General features: G+C 40.9%; 1 protein-coding gene across 1 annotated transcript in view; it reads left to right on the top strand.

Moving 5' to 3' along the window:
* The window catches only part of zfc3h1 (zinc finger C3H1-type containing), a 45,863-nt gene extending 35,788 nt beyond the window's left edge, over positions 1-10,075 (top strand). Inside the window, exons 28-35 of the mRNA XM_079858990.1 lie at positions 93-188; positions 641-745; positions 5,211-5,373; positions 5,495-5,595; positions 5,913-6,014; positions 8,794-8,833; positions 9,050-9,112; positions 9,203-10,075. Of these exons, the coding sequence (XP_079715116.1) occupies positions 93-188; positions 641-745; positions 5,211-5,373; positions 5,495-5,595; positions 5,913-6,014; positions 8,794-8,833; positions 9,050-9,112; positions 9,203-9,328 (796 nt within the window). The 3' untranslated portion in view covers positions 9,329-10,075. The remainder of the gene's footprint in view (positions 1-92; positions 189-640; positions 746-5,210; positions 5,374-5,494; positions 5,596-5,912; positions 6,015-8,793; positions 8,834-9,049; positions 9,113-9,202) is intronic.
* The last annotated feature ends 5,116 nt before the right edge of the window (positions 10,076-15,191 follow it).

Raw genomic sequence — 15,191 nt, 5'->3', positions numbered from 1 at the left:
GTTTTCTCTGACAGGTGATGCCATGTTTCCTGTGTCTTACTGCCTTTTCTATGCGCAGTATTTGTTTCAAGATCTGATGTTTGTGATTTCAGCCATGTTCTTGGTGTTGAAACTCAAGACTTGCTGAAAGCTCCAACCCTCAGAGATGATGTTGAGCATGAGATGGAGTACCTGCACCTCCTTCACTGGTGCGTCCCGCTGCTGCTCGCCTCGCTCTGCTCTCCACACGCTTCCCTTCTCTCCACACACTTACCATTATCTCCACACACACCTCGCTCTGCTCTCCACACTTACCATTATCTCCACACACACACCTCGCTCTGATCTCCACACACTTACCATAATCTCCACACACACACCTCGCTCTGCTCTCCACACGCTTCCCTTCTCTCCACACACTTACCATTATCTCCACACACACCTCGCTCTGCTCTCCACACTTACCATAATCTCCACACACACACCTCGCTCTGATCTCCACACACTTCCCTTCTCTCCACACACTCGCCTCGCTCTGCTCTCCACACGCCTCCCTTCTCTCCACACACCATAATCTCCACACACCATAATCTCCACACACACGCCTCGCTCTGCTCTCTACACACTCACCCTTCTCACCCCGACTCTTGCGTTTCCACAGCTTCTGGCAGTCTACCTTTGGCAGTGCGAGAGAGGCCATTGATGCGTTCGAGAAGGCTTTGGGAACCATTACAAAGTTGGAGTTAATTCACACACTCTGGCTAGAGTAAGTAAACTATATAGTTTGTTAAACCTTATTCATGATTGGTTGATTGCCAAATTAAAATATTAAACAGAACGATAAAATACCATTATTAATGGGTTAATGGACATTTCAAATAAGCGTTTCTGTACATAACGATTGAACTTGATTTCTTGTTCAGTTTTGTTTGTTCCTGTTAAAATTTATTTCGAGCCCTTCTTAGCAGTATTTGCCAAATTCCCATGTCAGTGCTGTCTGTTATCAGCTTTCAAATATACAGAATTATTAATATCGGCCAATATGTCTGTTATCAGCTTTGAAATATACAGAATTATTGGTATCTGCCAATATATCAGTTATCGGCTTCCAAATATACAGAATTATCGGTATCGGCCAATATACAGTGCTATGCATAAGTTTAGGCACCCATACTAAAGTTGACTAAAAAGAGGAATAAAAAATCATCTTTTGGAAACTGAACTTAATGCCTTAATTTAAAAAATTAGGAAAAATCCAACCTTTAAGGACATCAATTTTCTTTGTGAATGAATAATGTATCGTAAATAAATAAATGTTCTTCCTTAAAATACAGGGTGCATAAGTTTGGACACCTCTATGTTAAATTCCCATAGAGGCAGGCTATTGTTATCGGGCAATATATCAGTTATCGGCTTCCAAATATACAGAATTATCGGTATCGGCCAATATATCAGTTATCGGCTTCCAAATATAAAGAATTATTGGTATCGGCCAATATATCAGTTATTGGCTTCCAAATATACAGAATTATCGGCCAATATATCAGTTATCGGCTTCCAAATATACAGAATTATTGGTATCGGCCAATATATCAGTTATCGGCTTCCAAATATACAGAATTATCGGTATCTGCCAATATATCAGTTATCGGCTTCCAAATATAAAGAATTATCGGTATCTGCCAATATATCAGTTATCGGCTTCCAAATATACAGAATTATCGGTATCTGCCAATATATCAGTTATCGGCTTCCAAATATAAAGAATTATCGGTATCTGCCAATATATCAGTTATCGGCTTCCAAATATACAGAATTATCGGTATCTGCCAATATATCAGTTATCGGCTTCCAAATATACAGAGTTATTGGTATCGGCCAATATATCAGTTATCGGCTTCCAAATATACAGAATTATCGGCCAATATATCAGTTATCGGCTTCCAAATATACAGAATTATTGGTATCGGCCAATATATCAGTTATCGGCTTCCAAATATACAGAGTTATTGGTATCTGCCAATATATCAGTTATCGGCTTCCAAATATACAGAATTATCGGTATCTGCCAATATATCAGTTATCGGCTTCCAAATATAAAGAATTATCGGTATCTGCCAATATATCAGTTATCGGCTTCCAAATATACAGAATTATCGGTATCTGCCAATATATCAGTTATCGGCTTCCAAATATAAAGAATTATCGGTATCTGCCAATATATCAGTTATCGGCTTCCAAATATACAGAATTATCGGTATCTGCCAATATATCAGTTATCGGCTTCCAAATATACAGAGTTATTGGTATCGGCCAATATATCAGTTATCGGCTTCCAAATATACAGAATTATCGGCCAATATATCAGTTATCGGCTTCCAAATATACAGAATTATTGGTATCGGCCAATATATCAGTTATCGGCTTCCAAATATACAGAATTATCGGTATCTGCCAATATATCAGTTATCGGCTTCTAAATATACAGAATTATCGGTATCTGCCAATATATCAGTTATCGGCTTCCAAATATAAAGAATTATCGGTATCGGACAATATGTCAGTTATCGGCTTCCAAATATACAGAGTTATTGGTATCGGCCAATATGTCAGTTATCGGCTTCCAAATATACAGAATTATCGGTATCGGCCAATATGTCAGTTATCGGCTTCCAAATATACAGAATTATCGGTATCGGCCAATATGTCAGTTATCGGCTTCCAAATATACAGAGTTATTGGTATCTGCCAATATATCAGTTATCGGCTTCCAAATATACAGAATTATCGGTATCGGCCAATATATCAGTTATCGGCTTCCAAATATACAGAATTATTGGTATCGGCCAATATATCAGTTATCGGCTTCCAAATATACAGAGTTATCGGTATCGGCCAATATATCAGTTATCGGCTTCCAAATATACAGAATTATTGGTATCGGCCAATATATCAGTTTTCGGCTTCCAAATATACAGAATTATTGGTATCGGCCAATATATCAGTTATCGGCTTCCAAATATACAGAATTATTGGTATCGGCCAATATATCAGTTATCGGCTTCCAAATATACAGAATTATTGTTATCGGACATTATATCAGTTATCGGCTTCCAAATATACAGAATTATTGTTATCGGGCAATATATCAGTTATCGGCTTCCAAATATACAGAATTATCGGTATCGGTCAATATATCAGTTATCGGCTTCCAAATATACAGAATTATCGGTATCGGCCAATATATCAGTTATCGGCTTCCAAATATACAGAATTATCGGTATCGGTCAATATGTCAGTTATCGGCTTCCAAATATGCAGAATTATCGGTATCGGTCAATATGTCAGTTATCGGCTTCTAAATATACAGAATTATCGGTATCTGCCAATATATCAGTTATCGGCTTCTAAATATACAGAATTATCGGTATCTGCCAATATATCAGTTATCGGCTTCCAAATATACAGAATTATCGGTATCGGCCAATATGTCAGTTATCGGCTTCCAAATATACAGAGTTATTGGTATCGGCCAATATGTCAGTTATCGGCTTCCAAATATACAGAGTTATTGGTATCGGCCAATATATCAGTTATCGGCTTCCAAATATACAGAATTATTGGTATCGGCCAATATATCAGTTTTCGGCTTCCAAATATACAGAATTATCGGTATCGGCCAATATGTCAGTTATCGGCTTCCAAATATACAGAATTATCGGTATCGGCCAATATGTCAGTTATCGGCTTCCAAATATACAGAATTATCGGTATCGGCCAATATGTCAGTTATCGGCTTCCAAATATACAGAATTATCGGTATCGGCCAATATGTCAGTTATCGGCTTCTAAATATACAGAATTATCGGTATCTGCCAATATATCAGTTATCGGCTTCCAAATATACAGAATTATCGGTATCGGCCAATATGTCAGTTATCGGCTTCCAAATATACAGAGTTATCGGTATCGGCCAATATGTCAGTTATCGGCTTCCAAATATACAGAGTTATTGGTATCGGCCAATATATCAGTTATCGGCTTCCAAATATAAAGAATTATCGGTATCGGCCAATATATCAGTTTTCGGCTTCCAAATATACAGAATTATCGGTATCGGCCAATATATCAGTTATCGGCTTCCAAATATACAGAATTATTGGTATCGGCCAATATATCAGTTATCGGCTTCCAAATATACAGAGTTATTGGTATCGGCCAATATATCAGTTATCGGCTTCCAAATATACAGAATTATCGGTATCGGCCAATATATCAGTTTTCGGCTTCCAAATATACAGAATTATTGGTATCGGCCAATATATCAGTTATCGACTTCCAAATATACAGAATTATTGGTATCGGCCAATATATCAGTTATCGGCTTCCAAATATACAGAATTATCGGTATCTGCCAATATATCAGTTATCGGCTTCCAAATATACAGAATTATTGGTATCGGCCAATATGTCAGTTATCGGCTTCCAAATATGCAGAATTATCGGTATCGGTCAATATGTCAGTTATCGGCTTCCAAATATGCAGAATTATCGGTATCGGTCAATATGTCAGTTATTGGCTTCCAAATATGCAGAATTATCGGTATCGGTCAATATGTCAGTTATCGGCTTCCAAATATGCAGAATTATCGGTATCGGTCAATATGTCAGTTATCGGCTTCCAAATATGCAGAATTATCGGTATCGGTCAATATGTCAGTTATCGGCTTCCAAATATACAGAATTATCGGTATCGGCCAATATATCAGTTATCGGCTTCCAAATATACAGAATTATCGGTATCGGTCAATATGTCAGTTATCGGCTTCCAAATATACAGAATTATCGGTATCGGCCAATATATCAGTTATCGGCTTCCAAATATACAGAATTATTGGTATCGGCCAATATATCAGTTATCGGCTTCCAAATATACAGAATTATTGGTATCGGCCAATATATCAGTTATCGGCTTCCAAATATACAGAATTATTGGTATCGGCCAATATATCAGTTATCGGCTTCCAAATATACAGAATTATTGGTATCGGCCAATATATCAGTTATCGGCTTCCAAATATACAGAATTATTGGTTATCTCTTTCAGCCACAATGTCCATATCGATGCATCCCCTCATGAAGCCCTTGTTTCTCAACACAGAGAGTTGTTTCTCAGTGCGTGCAGACAGTGGTGTGTTCCCTCTGGTGTGACGCCTGTCCTCTCTCCTCAGCTATCTGTCCTCCAGCTGTAAGATGCTGGGTGAGCAGCCGAGTGTCCGGGAGCTGAAGTCGTTCACGGGTCTGGTGCACCGCTGTCTGGAGACTGTGCCCACCAGACTCACCCTGCCCTTCAGCTCCTCGCAGTACTGGAGCAGCTTCAGCTTCCACAACCAGGTACGCCATGGGAAGCTTCACACCAGTCAATGCCAAGCCTCTTAAGGGTGCAAATGGTTTTTATTGCTGTCGGACAGGGTAGATGGTAGTGTGTTTGTATTTTGTGCTGTGTGCATTGCAGGTCATATCCTTCTGTTTGGGATGTTTCCCTCAATCCCAACATTCCCTTCTCCTGGAAAGATTTCAGCATATCATGCCAACCAATACTGAACTGGCCATAAGGTAATCAGACGACTTGCTTGGATTTATTCTGATGGTTTCTGACCTGAAGCTTGTGAAAACTTCCAGTATTTCCCATTATGTACGCTTGCATCTTTCTCTCAGATACCATTACTTGTTTTAGTTTTAATCATCTGTATGGTGTAAATATGTCTACGGTTAGGGTTACCCTAATCCTTCACTGAAGTGTTAAACTGTCTTCTCTGTGATAGGGAACTGTTGTATTCTTTAACTTAGCCAATAGGCGTGACTGGATACAAGCCACAGCTTCTGAAGGCTCTTTAATGTCCTGGAGTTTAGTGTTAATTGTCCTTGTGTAGGTTGCTGCAGCAGGAATGGCAGGATGGCAATGTTGAACATTTTAAATTGCAAAGCAGAATGTTGTGCAGTAGCGTCCCAACCTGTCTGGCCTTCTGGAAAATGTAAGTTCACAAGCTCCAAACACATCTAGCTAAAATGCTTCTGTGTGTCCTAATGAGATGATGTTCTAAAGTGTTCGGTGTAGCTCTCCACCTCTTTAGCGTAGCTTGTTTTGATCATCTTGAAGTCATTTGTCAAATTTTCTATTTTCAATCAAATTGAGACTTTCCCTCCACCTTATATATTCCATATGTACAGGTAAAGACCCATGAGGTCACATGACATGAATTCTCCTTAAGACACACCCCCTGTTCCTGCGTTCACACGTGGCTAGCTCCCTAATAGCATACGATTGGTGGTTTGAATCGCACCCTCGCTGTTAGCTAGGTCTTCGCTGTGTCTTGCATTGCCAACAGAAGATGAGCTTGACAGGTTCACAAGCCTCAGCTGAGTTGACCTAGCGAGGTTATTAGCGGAGCCGCCAGTGCCTGAGAATCCTGGCTCCTGGTTTAATGATTAGACAGAGGCTTATAACTAATTCAAAGATCTGAACTGTTGCTTTAAAGTTCCCCTTTAGTCAATAATTGTATCCTTTTAAAACTCATCTCTGATCACCAAAATGACAATTTAAAGTTTTTTTCTTCACGCCTTAAAATATCTTGAATGTAACTCGACACCCTTGCCTCATTTAGTATGCGCTGTTCTATGAATATGCAAATGAGCCCCGCCTCCACTCACTCACTCACTCAGAGATCCACTGGTTGATGATCACACGTTGATCTGATTGGTTACAAGGTAGTTTGTGACGTCAGAAACACCAGCGATTTCAAAGCGTGTTTTTGAGACTGTCTTTGGTTCACTGCAGTTTTAAGGAGGAAATACTCAGCAATGGTGTCGACTTATGAACTTACACATGGTTTGTCTTAAAGCACATTAAAAACACCACATAGACACATAAACAGCAGGGGGATTTTAAAATAAGTCAGTACTGTTTGCCCTTCCTCTTCTGGAGAAGCGGGTGTCAGAAACGGAAAGTTACTTTGGCTCCCAGAATAACCCAGGCTGTCTCTGCTCTTCTGGAACTGGAGCTGTGAGAGTGAATTCGCATTTTCATTCAGCTTATCTGCCATCTTTTTATGCATTGGTCTGAACAGACATTTTCATGCAGAAATCGGACAGGATTTTGGTGCCGAACATTGGTGTTGGTGTGAACAAGCCTTTGATAACCCTGAGGTTCTGAACCTGTACTGGTTTGGGATGACATGAGCTTCACGGCTCCCTTTAGTCAGCTGAGGACTAGATCACACTTTCACATCTCTGTCCTTCTCTCGCCTGGTTCTGACGGGAATCCTGTGATATGCAAAAGCAATGTTGCATGATTTAAGTTTCACACATGGACAGGGTTTGACTGTTTTCAGGGTTCCCCATCCCCCAAATCCCAGTTTACCCCGGGCTACACCCATTACTGGAGATCAGGGGGCTAGAACACACACCCTCACTCCTGAGACGCAAGACGTTGACCGCCTCAAGGCAACGAGGGCTAGAGCCGTTACCCACAGCGACTGGCTGGCGTCTTTCACACTCGTGCTGTTGAGTCTCTCTGAGGGAGATCTGCATGCCACTGGTCTGCCACTTCACCAGGGTCTCACTTTAAAGGGGGGGTGAAATGCTATTTCATGCATACTGAGTTTTTTACACTGGTAAAGAGTTGGATTCCCATGCTAAACATGGACAAAGTTTCAAAAACTAAGTTGTACGTTTGAAGGAGTATTTTTGTTCCAAAAATACTCCTTCCGGTTTGTCACAAGTTTCGGAAAGTTTTTTTCGAGTATGGCTCTGTCTTACGTAAGATAGGGCGGAATTTCCTTATATGGGTCCTAAGGGCACTTCTCCGGTAAGATCGCGGCCGCGCGCGCACTCGTAGACCAGAGCAAGAGAGTGAAAGCAGTTCGCCATCAAAGCGCCCTGCCCGGCTTTTGGGAAGTCAATGTCACCAAAGAAGTGTGTTTTTGGTTGCCAGGGCAAGACAACCCTGCACAGATTCCCAAAGAACCCAGCGTTAAGGAACCCGTGGATGGAGTTTGTTTTCCTGAGCATAAACGGAGTTGTGTAGCTGTTTGTGTTCCCTGCATTTCGACGATGATTGTTTTATAAACAAAGCCCAGATCGTCTAATGCTTAAGGATAGAGCAGTCGCAATGATAAAGGTTTGCGGTCGTGCGTTGGAACCGGACGGTGAGTAACTGTTGAACAAATAATGTCTCTGTGTGTTGTCACTAGCTCGGTGCGTTAGCACAGCTAAGCTTCGCCCACACGGCCCGCCCCCAGCCGCTCGGTTTTTTCCGGAAAGACTCGGTACAGCCTATCTTTCTTTGATTAATATAATAAAACAAAAGACTTTTTGGAGATATGAAGGATGCAATATTACTCTATAGGTACTCAAGATTAACAGGAGATTGAGTGAAAATGAGCATTTCACCCCCCCTTTAACTGGGAGTCTCAGAGGCTGGATGTTTATCTGATGAGACCAGCGAGATGCTAATGAACATCCCCCTCAGTAATGCAGTGGAGTCAGCCAGAGGGGTTGCTGTCTTTACTCGAGAACCCGATTCCCAGTCCCAGTCCTGTGCGAGATCAGTCTCGGGGTCGCGGGTCGTAGGGTCGTAGGGTCGTAGGGTGTTCCTGTACATATGGAGTATGTAACGCTGGACGAGTCTCACCGCAGTGTTGAGTTCTGCTTGAGCTGACCCAGGGTCAGACACTTCTGCATGAGTGACATGTGCTGACTGGACAGAACTGAGGTGTAGTGTTTGACGTCCTCTGTCGATATATTTCTTGCCAGAGCTATTGCGGTTGAGAAGGAGCAAAGGCAACGAGCAGAGGTGAGTGAGAGGTCAGAGGTCAGGTCATTCCTCACACAGTGACCGATGTCTGTGGCGCTTTGATCAATCTATTGTTCTTTCTGCAGGGTATGCTCAGTGCACGAATATATGTAAGAGTTTAAAGGCATACCTGTGACAGACAAGCGGAGTGTGTGTGTGTGTGTGTGTGTGTGTTGTGAACTGACTGTGTTTGTGCTGTGATCGGCACGTTTGCAGGTCCGACGGCTCTATCAGCAGGCGCTCCAGAAACTGCCCCTGTGTGCTGCTCTCTGGAAAGATGTAAACACACACTCACACATACATACACTCACACACACGTGTGTTTCTCTGACGCGTCCCTCACCCCTCTCTCTCTCTCTCTCTCTGCAGTGTTTGCTCTTCGAGGCGGCAGAAGGAGGTAAAACTGACACACTGAAAAAAATAATTGACAAGTGCCAAGAGGTGGGAGTGAGTCTAAGTGAGCCGCTAGGGTTAGAGCCGAGCCACAGCGAGTGACAGCAACACCACACCCCACACACACACGCACACACACACTCAGACTCACACTCAGTGTTACGAGCAGAGTCCAGTCGACACACTGTGAGCTGCCAATAATCCAGTATTTGGGCCTCTTTTGACATCACGGACGTAAGTATAACTTTGTTGACGATGTTCCATTTGTACACTAACACTTTTAATTTGACTTTTATTTTTCTTTAACGTTGAGTCATAGTTGTTGACGGACTGTGACTGTGTTTAAGGGGGCTTGCCTCCTTCCTCTCGATATGCTTCAGTTGTTTCTCCTCATGGTGTCTCGACCATGTGTCGTGAAGAATATGAACTCGCTGGAGAGTTTAAGGGCTCCGCAACAAGTTTTGTTTTTTCTTTTGTTTTTTGTTGTTGTTTTTCTCCTCCCTCTCCAACCATGGATTAAATGGCTGTTATTGGAAGTGTTGTGTTCGGCTCGCCAGTGTCGGTGTATTGATGACACTTCTCCACAGACTGCCAAACCTCGCCGACTCTCAGCATGTCTGTAGTCATGGACTGCGCCAAAAGACCTCAATCAACTGTTCATGTAATACTGTTTCTTCACCAATTAAACAATCCATGTTTGTATGTGTTTGTGCGTGTGTGTGTGTGTGTGTATATATGCACACACACACGCACGTTGATTAACGTATTCTGCAGGAATGATAATCTTACACCTGTTTTTTTCTTTCAATTTATAATTGAACAATGTTTCTATTAAATTATTTTGTACAGAAATAGTGTTGTGTGTTTATTATTGAGCCTTTTCATACAGCCATTTACATGAACACAATGCACGGGTTTTACTGATGTGTGCTTTAGGAGAACACATGGACAGATGACATGTATCCCTTTACGAAAGAGAGAACAATGCATGCACAAGTCACCTTTATTGATATAGCTCTTTATACAATACAGAGTGTTTCAAAACAGCTGATAATAGGAGAATGCAACAAAGTTTGTTTCCAGAAGAAAATAGCATCACAGTCCAGCTTAAAGGAGTGGTATAATGCCCTTTACACAAGATGTCAAATAAGTCCCCAGAGTGTGTGTGGAGTTTTAGCTCTAAATACCCCACAGATATTTTTATATAGCATGTTATAATCATCACTTTTTGAGGGTGAGCAAAAATGCACCGTTTTGTGTGTGTTCCTTTAAATGCAAATGAGCTGCTGCTCCCGGCACAGGGGGCGGAGCTTCAACAGCTTGCACTCACACACATGCACTGAAAACTTAAAGAACAAACCGGAGTCAGACAAAGATGGAGAGACTCAAGAAGTGACATGTAGACAACACTTCTGAATAGTTAGTTGATTAATTTATGAAGCTGATGTGTAGTTATCTTCTAATCTAGTCATTGATTAGCATATTCTGTCTTGATAATCTATAAATCGTGTCCAGGGGGGTGGGGTTTATGTAAATGTTAGGGTAGGTGATGTCACTAACCCAGGAGGAATGTGGTGTAGTCTCTACCAGCCGTTTGTTTTAGTCCTTAAAAAGCGATTTCTTTAAAAGCAAATATCTCCCTTTGCTCTGAACTTTGAGTGTTGTAACTTTGCAGATGTTGTTTATGCTCAAACAGCAACATTACACACTAACTAAAGTATAATAACTAACTAATAATTGTCAAAAAAGTCTCTTAAAGTTCAGTGATGTTTCATTTTTGTTGTAAAAAAGTTATTAATTTAGTTCATTAATATATAAAGAAATAGAAACTCTTTCACTCTGGAGACAATCAGTTCAGCGATCACAGAATAGATGCTTTTAAAATGCAGCATGCTAATCAAACCCAATTCTTTTATTACACTGAGGCTCATTAGTGACTCAGAAACGCCTGATGTTATTCTCCCAGAAGTCCTCAGATGTGTCCTCCTCAGGGTCTGGAGTGAGTGATGAAGGACGGGACGCTGTGGGATGTCCTGACTCCGGATGCTGTCCTTAAATCACTTCTGCTCCAGTCTGACCATTGCACTGCTTTCTTTACTAATGATTTAAAAATATATAAACCATAATAATACACATCATTTGTTGATTATAGCATTCAAATATTTACAGGCACATGGAAGGTAAAGCACATATCCATCAAAAATATTGCACAGAATGTGTGTATAGTAGTGTGTATCCCACTGCAAAAAAACACATATTATTACATCTAATGATGTGAGAGCATATTTGTGAGCAGAGGTGAGACTTGCTGTCGAGGTCTCGCTGCAGGGAATCAGTGATAGCAGGAAGAGCTTCCTATCCGATGATGAATGCTCTACACCCGAGTAAGAGTCATGAGGACAGAGATGTTTCAGAAGAACAGTCTCAGAACAATAGAGTTATGTAACCAGCAAGTGTTTTGTGTTTGATATCGTTGATTGGCCGCTTCAGAACACACACAAGGAGTGTGTGAGGCACTTACTGACCAACAAACCTGATCCTGTAGCAGTGGCGTAAAGTACTGGAGGAAATGTGATTATTTGCTGTATTTAAGTATCTTTTTGGCTACTTGAGAATAAAATATATTAGCATCTTTTACTCTCTACTTTCCTACATTTTTGAATAAGTAAATGTACTTTTTACTCCAATATATTTGTGAAGAGTAATGCAATTACACATTACATTCTGCACGGCACCTCACTTTCCCTCAGCAGTTTATAGTTTATCACTGCTACAAAGAAGCGATATGTCCATCTACAGGGCAGTGGAGGAACTACATCTGTTTTTCTCCTTTACTCACACAAACCTGTCCACAAGGCTACTTTACATACAGGAGAGCGCATTACCAGGTAGATGTGAATCACAGGTGTTTGATTTAGGAGATGAGGTCATAATGAGGTCATGACGAGGCCGAAACCAGTAGACTTTGATTATTTATTTCTACTTAACATTATTTTATTTATCCGCTATATTGATGAGATCTTTTTGAAGGATACTGGTTTACTTACAGCCTTTGTGTGCATTTGAGCTGAACCGAGACTTGAGAGTTTGTAGACGTTTAAGAGGCTGTTGTGCTGATCTTTATTTATTGCAATATTTAGGTGTTCAGTTTTATTTAGATTTTAGAAAATAAACATGATTTCTCATATTACAAATCAATGTTCTTATTTTCACTGACATGTTTCTTAGGTGTCGAGGACTAGTGCATATTTGAGTCTATGAGTAAAATACTTAAGGACTGTTGAAATCAGATTCTCTAAGACTCGAGTCGTATTGGAATTGGTGACTTGTTACTTATAATGGAGTAATATTTACAGTAAGGTATCATTACTTTTACTCCAGCATGGTGTTCAGGCACTCTTTACACCTCTGTCCTGTAGATATGTCGTGTCTTGAACGTCTCTATGCTGATTGGCTCAGGTACTCTGGGTCTTGTCTACGCCGCTGTGTTTGTGCAGGAGGCTACGCTCCATGTCTTCCTGTGGCGGGTGGAGCTTCCTCTACGGTGGAGGAGTTTAAAAGGTTAATCACACTAGACTTCACATCTCCTGCCTTTCAGGATCATCTCTGCCTTATTTAGCAAAAGCATGAGAACTGTGTGATGTTTGTAAGTAGGACATGTTCCTGAATCCATGTTGGTCCTGGGACAACATTCCTATCAACCACCAATCACATATTAGAGTTCTGTTTGTAGGGTTACCTAGTCTCCTCAAACCATAATTTCCATCAGATTTTAGGGGAAGGTAATGGTTAGGGACAGGGTCATGACCAGGGGTTACGTAAGGGTTAATGCCCGATGAGGCGTCCATTATCAGGTATTAATGGACGACGGCGAGGCGTGAACCATCCGACGCACAGCGGAGGACGATTGCCTCCGCCGAAGTCCATTAAAACCTGATAATGGACACCTCGAAGGGCATTAACCCGCTTATACCATGGTCACTTACGAAAGAAAGAAATATTTAATCAATTAATAATACTTTAATGTGTTTTAGAATAAAAATCGTGAGGGTTTTTATTTATTAAGTCGAGCGCACTATTTAATATCTCCCGTATACAGGCGTTGCCAAACAACGTGGCCACAGCGACCCGACCGCAGCCGTTGATCAGTGAGTTTGAGCCAGCGCAGTCATTTAGAACTGTCATCAGGCAAACTGACGGGACGCCTTTCCTAGGTGTCCATTATCACTTTTTAACGGACACCCTGCAGCCAATCAGAATCGAGTATTTACCCAGACCATGGTATAATCATCATTACAACATGCAATACATAATCAGATTACTTTTTGATGTTACAAGTCATGTGCAATATGTAATCAGATTACTTTTTGATGTTACAAGTATCTCATTACAAGTAACGTGCAATACATAATCAGATTACTTTTTAATGTTACATATAATATGCAATATGTAATCAGATTACTTTTTGATGTTACAAGTATTACAAGTAACGTGCAATACGTAATCAGAATACTTTTTGATGTTACAAGTCATGTGCAATATGTAATCAGATTACTTTTTGATGTTACAAGTCATGTGCAATATGTAATCAGATTACTTTTTGATGTTACAAGTCATGTGCAATATGTAATCAGATTACTTTTTGATGTTACAAGTCATGTGTAATATGTAATCAGATTACTTTTTGATGTTACAAGTATCTCATTACAAGTAATGTGTGATATGTAATCAGATTACTTTTTGATGTTACAAGTCATGTGCAATATGTAATCAGATTACTTTTTGATGTTACAAGTATCTCATTACAAGTAACGTGCAATACTTTATTTAGATTGATTTCTGATGTAACATGTAACTCATTCCACTCAGTAAGTGAGTCTGACACTCTCTGTTCTCACCAGGGAAGGGTTCTCATCATCATATTGTACGAGGACCCACTTTCCCAAAACCAAAACCGGCTCCTTTTATGACTCAACTTTGTCTTGGAAGTCATATTAGGACTGAAGCATCCACAGGCAAGAGTCAGGAGAGTGGGACACTTCTCTGGTGTGGATATGGAGTGGTTTGGTCGATATGAAACTCATCCATGGAGGAACACAGCACACAGATCGATCCGCCAGGTTTCTCAGGGCACTGCTGTATTCTGATATTGTTCATGTTCTATTGCGATATCTGAGGTGAAGTGGATGATCCTGGCGTGTGGATGCGTTGTGTTGAAGAGATAGATAGACAGAGGAACACCTGCTGAGGAACACCTGTTTCTTTTATTTCCCTGGTGTATTTAATCTATTCATGATTCTAGAGCCGCCTCTTCTCGATTGTGGGGTCAGCATAATCGTCCAGATTACTTCCCCAATGTCTCGAAGGTTTTCCCGTCTTTGTCAAAGATTTCCCATGTTTTGGCATAAAGGTGGGATTGCATCATTGTCCTTATTCCTCAAATATGCAGTTAGTTCAGGAGTCTATGGCACTGAGTTAACTGTGATTGGATTTCTAGTCTTGGTTCTTCTTTAAATAGGGAACAAAAGCAGGCGTAGTTCTCACTGTAGTCTGTGTGAAGCCCAAGTCCATTCAGGGTCAGGTTCTCACTCAGTCTCCCCAGTCTCTCAAACTGATGCTCGATGTTATAAATGTGTCCGCGACTGGAGTGAAGCTGGTCCTGTGCTTCAGTGGAGGAATGCCTTTTGTGGACCCATCAAACATCTCTTCGGTACAGATTTAGGGACCCACTCGTCCCGTATGATGATGTTTCCTTTTGTTGAAGGTGTTGTGTGAATGTCATCGTCCTGTTCAGTGGATCTTCTGTGACCCAGAGCTGGAGCTTCTTCACCTTTAAAGGAACACTCCGACTTTTTGGGACTTTAGCTTATTCACATTATCCCCCAGAGTTAGATAAGTCCATACATACCTTTTTCATTTCTGTGCGTTCTGTAAGTGTTATTTGACGCACCCACCGCTAGCCTAG

This window comes from Squalius cephalus (assembly GCF_949319135.1).
Source record: "Squalius cephalus genome assembly, chromosome: 23".
NCBI lineage: Eukaryota > Metazoa > Chordata > Actinopteri > Cypriniformes > Leuciscidae > Squalius > Squalius cephalus.
Note: the sequence above shows the minus strand (reverse complement) of the source record. Positions and strands in the feature narration are given on the sequence as shown.